This window comes from Falco biarmicus, chromosome 15 (genome assembly GCF_023638135.1).
Source record: "Falco biarmicus isolate bFalBia1 chromosome 15, bFalBia1.pri, whole genome shotgun sequence".
Lineage (NCBI taxonomy): Eukaryota > Metazoa > Chordata > Aves > Falconiformes > Falconidae > Falco > Falco biarmicus.
Window position 1 is genome coordinate 22,199,146 of NC_079302.1, and position 16,256 is coordinate 22,215,401.

Below are 16,256 nucleotides of genomic sequence, written 5' to 3' on the forward strand. Positions count from 1 at the left end.
CTGGCCTGGGCCATTGTGCTGCCCCTCTGCACCCCGAGCACACATGGCTTCCCCGGCACCGTTCAGGTGGTAGTGCCACAGGTTCCTTTCTGTACCAGCTCAGTGCAGGCTGTTAACGGGCCTGTGCAGGAGTTTCACAAGCCGTATGGACCGTGCCTTTGACCAGCTGCTGCAAATATTAAAGCTCTTGTCCAGATACAAAACAACAGCTGCTGGAAATGGTTCCTTAGGTTAGGTGATCAGCAGACTGGGGACGGAAGTTGGAGGGTGCATATGGGCACCTCTTCGGAGCTGCAGAATCCCAGGAGATTTTCTGCTTGAAGCAGATGGTCCGTCTTGCTGAGCATCTCTGGTACTTTAGGACAAGAAATTGCAGAGCATGGTTTTCTAACTTTTAATTGCCTGTTCCTCCTTCTCTTCATGCAAACTGAGAGCCTGTGCCAGTTGCTCATTAACACACAAAGGAACTCCAGCAAGCTCACGAGCAGACTGGGAATTCATAGAGGAACTTTTTTTTTGTGTTAAGTGGTTTTGGGTGTTAGGTTTGTGTGGTTTTTTTGGTTTTTTTTTTTTTTCCTAAAATGTGACTCAAGTGAAAAATTGAAACTTTCCTTCTTGGGTCTTTTGTGACCGCAGTAGGGAGGGGACGCTGAAGCAATGCCTGGTGCATTCAGCACCTGCTTGTCCTTGGCATCTCAGTTCATAGGCTCACCAGTAATGCTTGTTCTCTGGACATGACTCGTACTCAGCACGCTGAGAATGACCATTGAATTGTTTAGGTTGGAAAAGACCTTTAAGATGAGTAAGCCCCACTGTTAATGATGCATGGCGGATGCTAGGTTGTAAGGCCCTGTATTGACAGTGTATTTAGATTGGGGCTGTAGTATGCCAGAAAGGAGAGAGAATTTTGGAGGGAATGAGGGGAAATGGGGAGTGAGCTGTGGTTCACAGTGGGAAATAAGTGTTTCAGCTGGAGTAGGGTAGAGTTAATGGGTTATGCTTGCCTGTTTGAAGCACTCTGGTTTTGTCCTTTCTCTCTCACAAGCACATTGCCAACTACATCTGTGGGATCCAAACCATTGGGCACAGAGTGATTGTTTCAGACGTTCAGGAGAGCTTCATCTGGGTGCGCTACAAAAGGAATGAGAACCAGCTCATCATCTTTGCTGATGACACTTATCCCCGGTGGGTCACTACAGCAACTCTCCTGGATTATGACACTGTGGCTGGAGCAGACAAGTTTGGCAATATCTGTGTGGTGAGTGTGCCTTGGAGAAGCCCGGGCTTTTTGGACACGACATACTTTTCTTCAAAACATCCATGATTTGTCTTGAAAGAATGAGAATCAATGCCTAGCTGGAGACAACGCCCTGTTACCATTCACTTGTTTTTACAGAGTGACTAGCTGTCATCATAGCGGATGGCTGCAGTTTATCAGTTTGTTAATTAAAGCATCAGCAGGTCAAAAAAAACGTATTTCTGAAGCATTCAATAACTTTTATTGAAATTGCCCCAAAACTTGCTGTGAATAAGCCTTGAAAGAAAACTTGCGACTGAAGGGGCCCATAAGAACTTGCGTCAGGGTTATCGCTCTTACTTTTTCTGGCAACACCTCATCACTAGCATTTAGCTTTTTCTGTCACTTCCTCTCGAAAGCTGGCTTTGTCAGTGCTGACACTTCTCCACTTGGCTAGATTTCAGCAGGGGAGGAGGAAAGAATAGACGGTCTTTCTGTGAGAGCTTTGATCTCTTTCTGAAGCGTGCTCGGGTGATTTGGAGTACAGAGTTCAGCAAGTGTCAGACACTGCACCTGTAGGATTTGGCCAACACGCACAAATCAATCCTCTTTGGTTTTCCTGCCCCGCACCCATCAAACTATTTCTGTAGCGGGAGCCACCTTCAGACCATTTTGACCATACCTCCCGGGGTGATCTGCAAGTGCCAGGCCAGGCAGAGGCCGGTCATGGGGTCCCACCCGTGTTTTTGAGTGATAGGCCATCAGTGGTATTGACAATATGGTCATCGTTGAACTCTAAAGGCCTTGTTGAAGGGGCAAGTGGATGATTTTGCTGTAAGCGTAAAGTGATTCTTGTGGGGTCTGCAAAAGCAGACTTTCAAAGGCACAGGGATTCTCCAGAAATACGTGCTGCTTCTCTGCAGCTTGTTGACTCTTTCTTCCTCTTTCAACACAGGTGAGATTGCCTCCCAACACCAACGATGAGGTAGATGAGGATCCCACAGGCAACAAAGCTCTCTGGGACAGGGGGCTTCTTAATGGAGCATCACAGAAGGTAACGCTTCATGGGGAGCATGTGGTAATTGTGAGAAAAGAATATGCTGCTTTTCTGTGAAGTCCTCTACATCTCCTGGACAACACTGCATCGGCAGTTCTGCTCCTACACGTCTGTGGTGCTGTGGGGGATCAGTTTTCACTGTCACTGGGAGCCAAATTCAGTTTCTGAAATCACGGCTGATGCCTGTTGGGTGATGTTTGATTGAAGCGGCACACTCGTTTTCTTTTCCTGCTTTCCCTCATTACTCGCATCCGTTTGTCCAGCTCAAGAGAGTAATTGAGCGGCATGCTGAGTTCTGCCATCTGGTCGCAGGTGGAAGGCACTTCCTCTTTAGAAAGGCATTTCAGAACTAGCAGGCGGCCAAATTTATTCTGCTTTCCTCTCAAGTCTTTTTATGCTTTTATATAAAGCTTAAAAAAACCCCATTCTTCTGTGGTTGACTTTCAGGCTGAAGTGATTATGAATTACCACGTGGGAGAGACGGTGCTTTCCTTACAGAAGACCACGCTCATCCCAGGAGGCTCCGAGTCTCTTGTCTATACCACCTTATCGGGGGGGATAGGAATCTTGGTCCCTTTTACTTCCCACGAGGTAAGTGAGCCCCATCGTTACGTTGCAGAATTACTGCTTCTCCATGCGCTCATCCCCAGCCAGTATATTAATGTGCTGCGTCTCTAGAGGGTAACCCTAGGGCGCTGCAGTGCGTGAAAACCTGGCCTGCAGGAAATGCTGTGGGGTGGGATGCAAAAGGGAAGAGAAGGAGCTTGTTAGCTCCTCCTACATCGGTTCCACAAAGAGTTAAGAGCTTTTCTTAGTGCACTGCTGGCTAAATCTGTTCGTACTCCAGAGGAGCTCTTGGCTGATTTTAGAGTCTGCGCGGGGATCCTTTGGCACGCTTTGCATAGCTTGTAAAATTCTATTGATCAGATGCTGATGCTTCAACTCCTGATGATGGTATTCTCTCAGTTTGCTGTGGCCTCCTGGAGCAGCAGGTGCCAAGACATTCCTTCTTTGAGCTGCACCTTGCTGCACAGCTGCTATGTGCTCCCATTCCTGGGAGGCTGATCCTGGCCGAGGTGGCACAGTTGGCTGCTTAACTCTGCTGTGGGCACTCCCACAGCACTCCCAGGGTGGAAGCGGTGACAGGATGAGCATGACCTTGCCTGCTGTGTGCAGAGCCACTCTAGCAGAACCTGATAGTGGCGGTGTTTCAGCCAGCGCAGGAACACCTGACTGATGGTGTCAACCTGCCCTGCCAGTGGTGTTGGCCTGTAGGAAACTGTTCTCTTAATGATCCTTAATCTCCCCAGGACCATGACTTCTTCCAGCATGTGGAAATGCACTTGAGGTCTGAGCACCCTCCTCTCTGCGGACGAGACCATCTCAGTTTCCGTTCCTACTACTTCCCGGTGAAGGTAGGTCTGAGTATTTAGGATCAGCTGGTCATGGGGGTGCAGGACTCGCTCTGGGATGCAAAACTGCTCTGAGGCTTGGCAGAAACCACTTGTGGTTGCAGTTCAGTGGGGAAGACTCTGGCAATGTAAACCACAACTTGTGTAGTGCCTGTGGCAGGAACTGAAGCTATCTGTTCAACAGCACTCTATAAGGAGAGCGGTACTTAGCACTTAATACCACGTCTGGTTTGGTTTCTTAACCCTTGTAATGAACCTTCTGAGGGTTGGTCTTGAGGCCCAAGCCCAGAGGCACTGCTGCTGCGCTTCTCCACTGGCCGCAGCGTCTCCTTTTTCGATCAGGAGAAGCAGCATTACCTAGCTGTTTGTGTGGCTAGGTCAGACTGGGTATTGCCTTGGGGATATTTCTCCACCACCATTGACAAGGGAAATCTCGTAAGAAATGGCAGTTCCTGCCTATTTCTGCTTTTGAGGAACTTTGAGGCTGTGGACTGCTAAATGCTGTGACCAGGAAGGGTTCAGAGTGCTGGACCAGAGTAAGTGTGTGGTAACTGCTACCAGAGTAATGTCTGTCATACCTGTCAGAAGACTGTCCCAGCAGCTGCAGCTGTCCAAGTGCAGTGGGTGTTCCTGTTCTTGATGAGCTTGAGGCCAGTTTGCAGCATGCACAGAGGTGTCTCTCATCTGACTGGAGATGCCTTTCAGTCACCTTTCACAGCCGCCCCCGGCCTTCCCAGCACAGTTGGACCCAAGTTGGATCCATCTTCCCTTCCCTTGTGTGATTTTTCAGCTGCACCCAGGCTTTTGGGGTTTCTCCTTCATTAATCAAGCTGGCCAGTAATTAATTTGGTGCTAACTGCTGCTATTCAGCAGATGAGGTCACCGAGCATGGTCTTGTTTCCAGGACGGGATTAAGAAGCTCCTGGGAACAAACTGTTTGTTGCCGTTTTTCCCCGTTTAGGCAGGGTTCAGTGCCTCTGTGTTGTGTCGATTCAGTGCTCTCCTCCTTGCCCCTCCAGAATGTGATCGATGGGGACTTGTGTGAGCAGTTCAACTCCATGGAGCCAAACAAACAGAAGAATGTGGCCGAAGAGCTGGACCGGACCCCACCTGAGGTGTCCAAGAAGCTGGAAGACATCCGCACACGCTACGCTTTCTGAGCGGCAGCTGGCAGGAGCAGAGCTCCTCACTGGGCTGCAAGGGACGGTCTTCCAAACACCGTTAGGAGGAGGAATGTGTGCTTTTTTTCCCTTTTGAACTATTGGTTTGCTCCGCTTGGTTTATGTTTCAAAGTAACGTGACTCCAGTAAATACGGTATCCGATAACTAGGTCTCCCAACACATCCCGCTCCTTATGTGAAGGCTCCTAACGTTCTGGCTTCCAGCCGAAGAGGTTCCCTCTTGGGAAGTGCCCAAGGAAGGGTGCAGGCTGCCCCCCAGCCCCCCCACCTTCTTGCCCCACCCTTTAGGATGCGGGAGCCTGAGTGTGTCTTGTGCTGGCCTTGCAGAGGGCCCTGTACAGCAGATCCAGCTGAGCCTTTGTAAGATCAAGTGGGTTTTGCAATTACCCAGCTTTTTGTTAGAGGCAAGAGCTGTGGTGTGACTCAGGATTACCAGGCTCCTTTTAGTAGTCCGTGGCGAGAAGCCCTGGGCTTCCACCAGCCCTGGGAGCAGGCACTGGGAAGCCTGGCTGTGTGGATGGTGTAACTGTCACACTTGTCTTGAGCGTTTTCTTTTGAATTGCAAGGGGTTTTTGGACTCACCATTTCTGACTGTTTTCCCTGTAAATAGAGTTTTGTACAATGTTGACTCTCTTGGGGGTGGGGAAGAGCGAGGCCTGAGTCTGGGACTTGATTTGTTTCATAATAACTTTGGCAAGAGCAGTGTCTCCAAGCTGTGACTGTGAGCAGCACATGGAAGAATAAAAGCCTGTTTTTTAACTTGCCTGACTTGGGGGCTCCTCTCCTTCGCAGCATCTGTTGCTGACCTGGCAGGAGCAGGAGGGGTGGAGGAGGAGGAGGATGGGAGCTTGCACACCCTCAGCCCCGCGCCCTGCATGGATGCTGGAGCAGGGCTGTGGCCCTGCAGGTGTTGGCCTGCAAGCCCCTCTGCGCCCCCCGCTCTCCCTGCAGCTGGCCCACAGCCGGGCCGCGCTCCTGCAGCCAGAGCTGCTGCTCGGCCCACGGACACACCACACACAAGGCGGGGTACGTGGGGAAGGGTCTTTCCCCCAGCTACCGTTTCTCCAGCCCTTCCAGGCCCCGGCTGTGGCTCGGGGCTCCTTCCCTTGCCCTGTGAAGCAGCTGCAGCTCTGGCAGGAGTTGCTGGGATGGCGCGGGGAAGGTGTTTGACCCTGCTGGCTGGCTGCAAAGCTCACCCACGTAGCAAGCGCTTCCCAGCTTTGCCTCCCCACCCGGGGCCGGGGAGGGTGGGTGCCACGGCCCAGCGAAGGGTGTCAGCAGCCTCCCTGTTCCTGCGGCGGGTGCGCTGCAGGGGCTGAGGGTGAGCGTGCCTGCCTGCCCTGCCCTCGGTGCCTTCCCTGCCGCTGCAGGGCCCTTTGGCTCCCGTGTGGCACCCAGCCACCCCTGCTTGCCCTAACGCTCCTCTGCCTGGGGACAAAGGGCTTTGCTCTCCCGTCCCATCCCTTCTCCTGCAACCCTGGGGCAGCTGGGTCAGGGGAGTGGTGGGGGTCCTGCCTCTGGCTTGTCAGGGATGTGGGGCGCCTGCCTCTCCCCTTGTCCTTCTCCCAGGGCGTGATGCCCGCTCTGGACTGGGATGGAGCGCTTCCAGGAGAGCTCCAGCAGAACTTGAGTCGGCTGTGGTGGTAGTGCTGGGCGTGGGGGCGTTCCCAAACAGGTTCCCGGCCCAAGGGTTTTGCTTCCTTGGCCGGGCTTGTGTAAATAACCTGTCTCCAGTGGGAGGCAAAGCCTGGGAGGGCCGAGCCCCCAGTCGCTCTTTGCCTGGGGGGCTCCCAGCGAGGGCTGGCCCCTGTGGCCACAGGGTGCTGGGCTCCTGGCGCCGCATGGGAGCAAAGCTCTCGGGGCCGTGCGCCGGGGCTGTTTGCCTTGGGCTCGCACCAGAGGTGATTTCCAGCCCGGCAGAGCCAAGGAGGGCAAACTGCCTCCAGCGCCGCGCTGCGCCGCTCAGCGCTTTCCCCACTCTTCCTCGCCCCATCCTGGCTGCCAGGCTGATGACTACGTGGGCAGGGAACGCTGTTAAATGGCTTCCTGGAACGCCTGCAGCAGATGCGGGCAAAATCCCTGCGGACACCTAAGTGAGGAGCTGGACCGGCTCCTTCCCCTGCCGGGCGCGGAGCACCTTGCCCCAGCCCGGGGCGGGGGGGGGGCGAGGGCCGTGCCCGGGCCGGGGGCACAGGAGGGCGGCCATGGCCCTGACTCGGTGCCAGGGGAATCCCAGCGCCGGCAGCCGCGCATTCCTTCCCACGCGTTTCCCTGGGAGCGCTGACCTGCGCTTCGCTAGCTCCTTTCTCTCGCCCACCCCTCAGACGCCCGGCAGCCCCCAGCACGGGGGCAGCCGGCGCTGGTTTTTGAGGGGGGGGAAAGATGGTGTCCCGCGCCCCCCATCCCCTGCTCCTGGCTGGGGTTCAGCCCCGCAGCGTGCCGAGGCACCGCTGGGCTCAGGCCGGGGGGCGTGGGAGCCCCGCTGGCCCCGAGGCAGCCGGGGGTCCCCCAGCCCCTCGGAGAGCAGCCTGGGGGGCCTCCCCTGCCCGCAGCGTGGCCCCCGCACGGGCACGTGCTGGCGCCCGCCGTGAGTGCCCCGAAACGCACCCATGGGGTACCCGGCCCGGCCAGCACCCTGGGGCACCCGGCTAGGGGAGCCCCGCACCGCACGGTGCCTGGGGGTCGTGCTGGGCACCCCCGGGAGCACGTGGGCAGCCGGCTGGGTGGGGTGGGCGCCCTGGGGGCACAGTGCAGGGCTGGCCCAGCGCCCTGAGGAGCAGGGGCGTGCAGCGCAGTTAGCCCAGCACCCTGGGGACACCCAGCTGGGGCAGCCGAGCACCTGGCGGGCACCTAACTGGGGTAGCCAAGTTGGCAAGAGAGGGACCCAGGAGGGCTGGTTGGGCCAGCCCAGCACCCCAGGCACACCCAGCTGAACTAGCCGAGCACCCCATGCACGCCCAGCTGGGCTAGCCCAGCACCCCGGGGGCACCCGGCTGGGCTAGCTGAGCACGCGGCTGGGCTAGCCCAGCACCCCGGGGGCACCCGGCTGGGCTAGCTCAGCACCCCCCTGGGCTCCCGGCCGGGCCAGCCCGGCTCCCGCGGCCGAGCACGGTCGGCCGAGCCCCGGCGCCGGGCGGTGCGGGGCGGTCGCTCGGTCCCCTCTCCCCGCCCGGCCCCCGGCCGCCGCCCCGCCCGCTCCCCGCCCGCCGCCCCCCGCCCGCCTCCCGGGAAGCGCGGGCACGGCCCCGCCGCTGCCGCCCGCGGGGAGACGCGTCCCGCGCCCGCCGGCCCCGCGCGCCGCGCCAGGTGGGTCCGCGGGCGCCTCGCGCCGGGGGGCGCGCGGGGGCGGGTCCGCGCTGCGGGGGCGGCGGGCGGTCACGCACGGCCCCGCGTGGGGACACGGCACCGCCACCCCCGCCGCGCGTGGGGAGGAGGCGTAGGGGCACGACCCGGCCGCGTTTGCGCGGGGACATGGCACGTGGGGTGGGGACACGGGGCGGTCCCTCGCGTGGGGATGGCGGTGGCGGGGCGCGGCGTGGGGACGCGGCACGGGAGGGGGCGCGGCCGCCTCCCCGTGGGACCTGGCGGGGGGATGCAGCAGGGCCCCCCCTGCGCGGGGACACGGTGCGGGGAGCCGGGGGGACCCTCCGGTGCAGGGGACGCGGCGCGGGCCCGTCCGCGTGTGCCACTCCGTGCGGGGAAGCGGCGCACCCCCGGCGCGAGGGGACATGCCGTGAGGGACGTGGCGCAAGGACACGCTGCGGTCTTCCCCCGGGGTGACAGCGTGGGGACACGCCACAGCCCCCTTGGGGTGGATGTGGGGTCAGGATGTGTCCCACGCTGCAGGGGGACCCGGCACGGGGTGGCCCCGCGCCCCTTGGCCCAGCGCCCGCTGAGGCCGGACAAATTCATTGCTGGGATAACGGTGCTGGGCTGGGCCCCCCGCCTGGAAATCCCCGAGGGGTGGCACCGGGGAAGCCCTGGTCACCCTGCCCCGAGCCGGCACAGGCACCCGCGGCCACCCACGGCCACCCACGGCTCCACACCACGCGGGGCTGCCCCTGCCCCGCAGCCCCCCGGGCTGGGAGCGGGTGCCCTCCCCGGGGCTGCAGCTGGGGCTCTCTCCCCCCAGATCCCCTCTTGCCGTGCAGGGGGGCTCGCACCCCCCCGAAGCGCATCCCTGCCGGCACCCTGTGATGGCCCTGGGACCTGCTGCCCCTCCGCAGCCAGCTGGAGAGGAGAAGCCGGCGGGGACGGCCGGGAAGGGGGACTAACCCCCCATCCATGGCAGGGGGCAACCACCCGGGGCTACCGGAGAGCAGCCCAGCGCCCGGGGCGTGCGCCCATCCCTCAACCCCCCACCACGTGCACCGCTGCCCAGCCAGCTCCCGGTGACCCCCGGCCATGTAGGCGCAGCCCGGGGATCTGCCGACGGCCACAGTCACCATGCAGCAGGGCTACGCGGCCGTCCTGTGTGAGTACAGCCCGGGGATGGGGACCTGGGTGGCTTCAGGGTGTCACCTCGGTGGATGTCCCCAGGGGGGGAGTTGACATCTCTTGCTTTTGGCTGCCCAGGTGTCCTGGCTGTGCTGGGGCTGGAGGCTGCTGCGCCGGGCGAATGCGAGCTCACCCGCCTGCTCCAGGACAAGCTGCAGTACGAGATGCGCCTGCAGTACATGGTAACCCACGGTTTTGGGGTGGTAACCCACGGTTTTGGGGTGGTAACCCACGGTTTGGGGATGGTGGTGGGGACACGTGGCATTGCCAGGCTTCAGTTTGCTCCAGGAGGGGGACATGGGAGGGCAGCACCTGCTGCCTCAGTGACCGGGCGCTGGGGGGTTGATTTATTTTTTACTGGGGGCAGCTTGTGCCAAATGGTGCCCAGGGCTGCTGCTCTGTGGGGGTTCACCACCATGTCCAAGGGCTTTTTCCATCGGTTCTCTGATGTCATGCCGAGGCTGGCAGGGACATCCCCGTCACTTTGCTGCCCACCTCTGTGCTCTCCTTCTCTGTCTTTCCAGAAACACTACTTCCCCGTCGACTACACGGTCCAGGTCCAGTATGAGGAGGTGCTAAGGCCATCCAACATCACCCGCCTGGTAAGACAGTGGCAGGGGACAGGCTCGTGACGGGGATGCTCCAGGGCCCCATGGGTCTCACCCGGGGCACCCTCTTACCCACAGCGCAACGGGACAGTGTCGGAGGTGGCCCTGCGGTACCTCTGGTTCCACGTCAGCTCCCAGGCAGTGCTGCGGATCCGCGAGGTGCTGCCGGTGAAGCACCCATCCTGGAAGTACACCCAGGAGCTGTGCCAGCTCTTCGATGCCCTGGGCAAGGAGTACAGCAAGTACCGGCAGGTGGGGAGACTGTGGGGCCCCCCGGCCCGGCCACGCGCGCACGCGCAGCCTTGCACACCCCTTGCAAGGATGCTGGGTGCACACACAGCGTGCAAGCACCCGGTGCTGGTGCCTGCAGATGTGCATGGTGCGTGCTCACCTGGCACAGTGTGGGGGTGCACAAGAGGTGCACACGTGCACACACACACACCGTGCCCCCCCCACCGCCATCCCCACCTGAGGGACCGCCCCGTGTCCCCACCCCACATGCCATGTCCCCACGCATGTGTGTGTGTGCTGCGGGGACATGCGCCCACAGATGTGCACACTCGCGGGGGGGGGGCACAGTATGGGCATCCTCCTGCTTGTGGGCGGTGTGGGAGGGCAGGCCTGGGCGGGCTGCTGGGTGATGGATTGCTCCCCGGGTGCAGGGCCGTGGGGCAGCGCCGGAGAATACTGCACATCTGGCATTGGTGGTTCAGTGGTAGAATTCTCGCCTGCCACGCGGGAGGCCCGGGTTCGATTCCCGGCCAATGCAGCATGACTTTTCTTGCCTGCAAACCCCTTCTGGGGGACGAGCAGGGCTGGTGGGGGAAGAAATAGGACCCCCATTAGCACCGTCATGAGGTGGCAGTGCCACGGCTGGAGGTCCTGCAGAACGTGGTCCCCAGACTCGTCCCCATTTTGCCGGTGGCAGCACCTTGCAGCAGCGATAGCAGAGGTCCTGCGTCTCCTCTGCGGCATCGATAGAGCCACTGCACTCAGAGGCAGCTGCATTCGGGAGCTGGGTGAGGGTGGCCGGTCACAGCTGGGTCTCAGGGTGAACTTGAAACTTGGCGGGGTTGTCCTGTGCCACGGGGCAAGTTCTGCAGCCCCTCTGAGGAGAGACAGAGCGCTTTGCTTGATTGTCTCATCAGCGTGTTGACTCTGAAGGCTAATGACAACCGGCCCTCGCTGGAGGTGGTGTCTGGGGCAGCAGGAAGAGGCGCTCCCGTGGCCGGAGCCCCCGCAGCAGGGCTGTGTGTTGGGGTGCCATCCCCGGGGGGTTCACAGGTGGCAGCGGCTGTCTGTGGTGGCCCTGCCCTTGCTGGGTGCGTGGGGCAGCGCCGGGGGATGCTGCACATCTGGCATTGGTGGTTCAGTGGTAGAATTCTCGCCTGCCACGCGGGAGGCCCGGGTTCGATTCCCGGCCAATGCAGCAGCTTTAGTTTTTGCATCCCAGTTGTCCCAGGGGGGGACTTTGGTGATGTCCCTGTGACCTGTCTCTGCAGACAGATGTGGAGCCAGTGGTGGCCGACCTGGTGAAGCTGGTTCACAGCGTGGGCTCTGAGAGCCGCAGGAAGGCTGTACGCCCCAAGGCACTGCTGGACAACTGCCTCAAGGTCATGCGGATGCTCTACACTGCACCTTGTGAGTGGGGACTGATTGCGGGGGGGGGCCTTGGGGAGCAGACATGCCACCCCTGGGGGTCCTATCCCACATGGCAATGCCTGTTCCCTCTGCCCAGGTCGGTGGGAGTCCACCTAGCACCACAGAAGATCCCTCGCTTGATGCCTTCTCCTTGCCCTGGAGCCTGGGATGCTGCTTCTGCTCTGCCCCCCCAGCAGAGCCCCCGGGGTGGTCCCCAAGGAAAGTGAAAAGGGGGGACAGGTGCCACCCCTCCGGACCAAATGCCACCTCTTCCAGGACTGTGGGACCGTGCACGGCCATGGGGTCGACCCCATCCAAAATGCCAGGCACCTTCTGCATGGGTGTGGGGCTGGGGGGGTTGGGACATAGCCCCCCGTGGGCAGGCAGCTGCCGGCTGCAGCGCGGGGACGTGCCGCCCTGCCCTGCCCACAGCGGGGGCGAGGGCATCACCTGGTTCCTCTCAGTTTGTATTTTTTCCTCAGCTTTCATTAAACACAGGTTAATTCTCTAGCGCTGCAGCTCAGCTTCCAGCCAGGTCCTAGGAGCCTCCAACCTTACTCAAAATAAAGGACCAGCAGAGAGGACCCCAGCTGCCGCTGCTGCCTCCTCTTTCGGGGTGCCAGTTGCCCACCTCGGCTTTGTGGGAGCAATACTCGCCCCAACACAGGGACCCTCAGAGCCACCGCCTGCCAAGCTGCCTCTGTCAGCCCCGGCCGCTTCCCTGGCAAGAAAACATCTGGATTTATTTGTTGTGCTTGGCGGTGCAGTGCGGGCGGCGTGCCGGGAGGGGCTGGAGGCTGGCCAGCTGCCTCTCCCCTTCCCAGCTTAGTTAATTACCTTAATCAGCTATTAGAGCCTTAATTGATGTAGTCCTGACTGCGGACTGCTTAGGCTTACAAGTCTATGGGAGTGTGCAGGTGAGGCTGTGGGCACTGCAGCGTGAGCAGATGGAATGTCATCATCATCATCGTCGTCGTCGTCATCGTTGTTGTCGTCATCGTCATCTTCTTCCTCCTCCTCCTCCCCTCTTCATGCCTAGTGGTTCATGTTTATATAAAGCCCACACAGAGTTCATATAAAGCCCACCAACTGTGATCCACCACTTGATAAAAGGATTTAATTAGAGGGACCCCCCGCTCACCCATCCCTGCTGGCTTTAACAAATAACCCCCAGGTGGTCCAGGGCCCCACCTGGGGATGCCTGAGCCCGTGGGGCTGAGAGCCCACCTCCTGCTCCCTCGTGTCAAGCGTGGGAATTGCCCCCCCTGCTCCTCCAGCGTGGGAAAACCAAAGCTGCCCCAGCAAAATGACCCGGCTGGGCTTCCCGGAGCACCCCCGCAGCAAATGGCTGGCTCGAGGCTTGCCAAAGCTCTGCATGGCCGGCCCACTTGAGCTGTTGTGACATTTTTTTTTGGTCCCTCTTTCGAGGCATGGCTTCAAAAATGTCAATGGAGTGTCACCATGGAAATGCACTCACTCCATGGGGAATCGGAGCCTGTTTGCAGTGTCTTTGATGTACCATGAGATGGGATGGATGCACGGAGGGACAGCCCAGGGTGAGGTGCTGAGGTCCCAAAAGACATCCCTAGGGACATGCTAGGGCCTGGGAGATGCTCCTGCTGTGAAACTTCTGGCTGCTGGAGAAGGAAGAACCTTTGCTGGCCTTATACCAGCAGAAAAAATGACTGACAGCATCCTTAGGGTGGGCATGGAAAGGCCAACTGGTTTTGGGGGAGCTCCGGTAAGGCTGCCCCATGGTCTTGGTTCTGGAGCTGCTTGGGGTGCCCCCAAGCCCCCACCCAGTGTGGCTTGTGGCCACAGAGCAGGGCCATATCCAGATGTGCCCCTCAGGACCCCAGGGATGCCCCAGCAGAGCCTGGCACCAGGATGCAGGACCACGCTTGGAGCATCCTTCCCTCTGCTGCCCCACACCGCTCAGTATCCCTGGGGGGGCAGCGACCGCAGCTCTCACTCCGCAAGCAGGGGGTCCCTGTTCTCACCCCACAGAACCAGAGCAAGCCTGGAAATGGTAATTAATTAACTTTACTGAGCTTGGTGGCTGCCATGGCCTGGCACCGCTCTCACCAGGGCAGGCTGTGCCCTCTCCAGTCCCAGAAGGTGCCGTTGCTGGTGGCTGAGAGCCGGGCCAGCAGCCGCAGGACGCCCTGCACGCTCTCCTCCACCGTCGCTGGGCCCTGCTGAACTCAAGGACATGGGGGACAAAATGAGGCCAAACCCCCTGCCGGCCCCCCCAGCCCCAGCCTGCGGCACGGTGGGATGCCAGCTCTGGCCAGGGCAGGTTGGAAGAGACTGGAGATGCTCCAGCAGCCAAGGGATGTGGCTTTGCACAAAGTAATTGTCCCTAATTTGGATGCTATAAGGGGGGAGGTTAATTTTATGGTTCCTAATAAAAAAGAGACTCCTTTGTCCCATCCCTAAGGCAGCGCAGGTGTAAGAGCTGCCCAGCCACGCTGTGAGAGGCTGCTCATCTCCAACTGCACCTGCCTGCCCGGCATGGTCCGAGGAGAGGGATTTGGGGGGATTGCGGCCCCGGGGTGCTGGGGGTGCTGGGGAGGCAGCCTGGGTGCAGCCCTCCCACCAGAGCCGAGCGCGGGGTGCCCTCTGCTGACGTGCGGCCGGGATGGGAAGTGGAATAATAAAAAATAAGGAGGAAAACGGGATGGTTTAGGGGGAGAGCTGGGAATTGGCTCTTTGCTGCAGCGGCACAGCACTCCTAGCCCGAGGGGCTGCACGGGGGGGGGTGTGCACCTGGGAAGGGGTGTCCGTGGGAAGGGATGCCTCTGGGAAAGGATGCCTAGGGAGGGGATGGCCATGGGAAGGGATGTTCATGGAAAGGGTTGTCCACGGGAAGGGATGCCCCCCCCCCCCAGGAAGGAATGTCCATGGGAAGGGATGCCCCCCCCCCCGCCCCAGGAGGGAATGTCCATGGGAAGGGATGCCCCCCCCCAGGAAGGGATGTCCATGGGAAGGGATGCCCACGGGACTTTGCCAAGCCAGGGCGGCCATGCATCTCTCCTCACTCACCATCCCCTGTTCCAAGGGAGGTGTCACACAGCCAGGGTCCACGGACACACAGAGGATCCCACTGCCCCCATACTCCAGGGCCAGGCACTTGGTGAGCATGTTCAGAGCAGCCTGGAGGGGACAAGCCCAACCACCACCATCATAGGCTGGCAGCGCCATGGCGGGAGGGGACCCCCCATGTTCCTCCCTGCTCTCCCAGCGGTGGTACCTTGCTGCAGCGGTAGCAGATGTCCTGCCTCTCCTCCCAAGCCTCCACCGCCCCGATGGAGCCCAGGATGCTGGAGATGTTGACAATGGCGGCTCTGCTGCAGCTCATCCCACGCTGCCCTTCAGCCTCGGCTGCTTCCATCAGCAGCGGCAGGAACGCCTGCAGGGGACGGATGCTTGGGCATCATCATCCTCTTCCTCCCATGCTGCCAGCATTTGGGGCAGGGGTGCCTGTGGCCTCACCTGGCTTGTCTGCAGGGGCCCGATGGTGTTGGTGGTGTAGACGAGGGTCATGTTCTCCGCCGTCTCGGTGGCCAGCGTGCTGCGGCGTGTGGTGCAGGCGTTGTTTATCAGGAGGTTGAGGCCGGCACTTCCCACCTCCTCCCGCACCTTCCCGACTGCCGCCTTGATGCTGTTGGGGTCCGTCACGTCTGCAAGGGGACAGGAGGGCTTGGGACGAGGCTGGTGGCCGTGTCCCTGGCAAGATGCTGTAGGACATCTGGCAGCTCCCAGTCATTGAGCCGGCAGTGACCTGGTTGGGCTGAACCAAACCAAGGGACCTGCCCGCTCAGGTGGCATTTCCCGGAGCCACCCATGGGTGCCATTAAATCCTGAGAGGCTTCGTCCTCATTCTACCCACAGCACCTACCTAGAGGCAGGACCACGACGTTGGGGTTGCCCAAAGCCACCTCGTTGATAGCCTGCATGGAGAAAGGGAGGAGGGGGGTGTCAGGTGGGGGGCTCAGCGGGAGGGTGGCTCTGTGGCGTGCTGAGACGGGAACCAGGCTCCCCCCACGTGCCGCAGCCGACAGGTTTTGACAAGCTCCCGTGGGAGAGATTGGGGACGAGTCTCTGCTTTGCTGCACCCAGCTGCACCCAGCAGCTTCAAAGCCACCGGCAGCAATGCCACCGGCGTGGGAGCTGCCACAAACCCCCTCCCAGCACACCCACCGTGCACTTACCTATGCCAAGAGCAGAAAATATTTAAATACATATAAACATACTATTTTCCCATGTCATCACAGCGCAAGATGCTGACACCCAGACCCCCCCCAAAGCCAGCTGGGGACAGTGGCACCCCCAAGCGTTGTGTTTCCCAGCCCATCCCGGAGCTGACCCCCCTGTCATTGCCCCAGTGCCCCCCTTACCTTCCCCTGGGGGTCCAGGCAAGCAGCGAAGAGGTGCCGAGGGGGGCTGGGCTGCTCCAGCAAGCCCTTCAGCAGCCCCAGCCCCAGGCCCCCGTCACAGCCGGTCAGCAAAACGCTGCCCACGCCGAGCCCCTCCATCCCTGCCGCTCACTGCAGCTGGTTGTGCCGCCCCAGCGAGGTTTGGCAATCGGCCTTGGCAATTCAGGAGGCGGCAACGCGGGTG

At 60.4% G+C, this 16,256-nt stretch overlaps 3 protein-coding genes and 2 non-coding genes across 7 annotated transcripts in view; 4 read left to right on the top strand and 1 right to left on the bottom strand.

The window, feature by feature from the left end:
* SF3B3 (splicing factor 3b subunit 3) overlaps positions 1 to 5,655 on the top strand; it is a 30,720-nt gene extending 25,065 nt beyond the window's left edge. Inside the window, exons 22-26 of the mRNA XM_056361253.1 lie at positions 1,046 to 1,258; positions 2,193 to 2,291; positions 2,742 to 2,885; positions 3,605 to 3,709; positions 4,726 to 5,655. Coding sequence (XP_056217228.1) covers positions 1,046 to 1,258; positions 2,193 to 2,291; positions 2,742 to 2,885; positions 3,605 to 3,709; positions 4,726 to 4,866 — 702 coding nt within the window. The 3' untranslated portion in view covers positions 4,867 to 5,655. The remainder of the gene's footprint in view (positions 1 to 1,045; positions 1,259 to 2,192; positions 2,292 to 2,741; positions 2,886 to 3,604; positions 3,710 to 4,725) is intronic.
* Positions 5,656 to 8,071: 2,416 nt separating this feature from the next.
* On the top strand, positions 8,072 to 12,143 carry IL34 (interleukin 34). 3 transcript variants are annotated; one of them, XM_056361160.1, is made up of 7 exons: positions 8,072 to 8,193; positions 9,020 to 9,361; positions 9,463 to 9,566; positions 9,909 to 9,986; positions 10,071 to 10,244; positions 11,495 to 11,633; positions 11,731 to 12,143. In XM_056361160.1, exons 2-7 carry the CDS (start codon positions 9,334 to 9,336, stop codon positions 11,748 to 11,750), a joined length of 543 nt encoding a protein of 180 aa, XP_056217135.1. In that variant the 5' UTR covers positions 8,072 to 8,193; positions 9,020 to 9,333; the 3' UTR covers positions 11,751 to 12,143. The 3 variants fall into 3 exon arrangements, with proteins under 3 accessions (XP_056217135.1, XP_056217137.1, XP_056217136.1); XM_056361162.1 differs by having other exon boundaries at positions 8,093 to 8,193; positions 9,179 to 9,361; XM_056361161.1 differs by having other exon boundaries at positions 8,118 to 8,193; positions 9,114 to 9,361.
* Positions 10,691 to 10,761, top strand: TRNAG-GCC (transfer RNA glycine (anticodon GCC)). Its single transcript has one exon. It is a non-coding gene; the product is annotated as a tRNA-Gly (tRNA).
* On the top strand, positions 11,351 to 11,421 carry TRNAG-GCC (transfer RNA glycine (anticodon GCC)). Its single transcript has one exon. It is a non-coding gene; the product is annotated as a tRNA-Gly (tRNA).
* Positions 12,144 to 12,517: 374 nt separating the features above from the next.
* Positions 12,518 to 16,171, bottom strand: LOC130159478 (C-factor-like). The gene is made up of 6 exons (XM_056361159.1): positions 16,034 to 16,171; positions 15,535 to 15,586; positions 15,129 to 15,316; positions 14,887 to 15,045; positions 14,679 to 14,789; positions 12,518 to 13,828 (listed from the first exon to the last, which is right to left on the bottom strand). Exons 1-6 carry the CDS (start codon positions 16,169 to 16,171, stop codon positions 13,715 to 13,717), a joined length of 762 nt encoding a protein of 253 aa, XP_056217134.1. The 3' UTR covers positions 12,518 to 13,714.
* Positions 16,172 to 16,256: the final 85 nt, after the last annotated feature.

Excerpts from the sequence above, each read along its gene's own strand:
- LOC130159478 (XM_056361159.1), bottom strand. The coding sequence starts at position 16,171 with ATGGAGGGGCTCGGCGTGGGCAGCGTTTTGCTGACCGGCTGTGACGGG. Across the intron at positions 14,790-14,886 it reads TCTGCTACCGCTGCAGCAAG|GCTGCTCTGAACATGCTCAC; the intron begins GTACCACCGCTG and ends TGTCCCCTCCAG. Across the intron at positions 13,829-14,678 it reads CTCCCTTGGAACAGGGGATG|GGCCCAGCGACGGTGGAGGA; the intron begins GTGAGTGAGGAG and ends TGAGTTCAGCAG.
- IL34 (XM_056361160.1), top strand. The coding sequence starts at position 9,334 with ATGCAGCAGGGCTACGCGGCCGTCCTGT. Across the intron at positions 9,987-10,070 it reads CATCCAACATCACCCGCCTG|CGCAACGGGACAGTGTCGGA; the intron begins GTAAGACAGTGG and ends TCTTACCCACAG. Across the intron at positions 11,634-11,730 it reads GATGCTCTACACTGCACCTT|GTCGGTGGGAGTCCACCTAG; the intron begins GTGAGTGGGGAC and ends CCCTCTGCCCAG.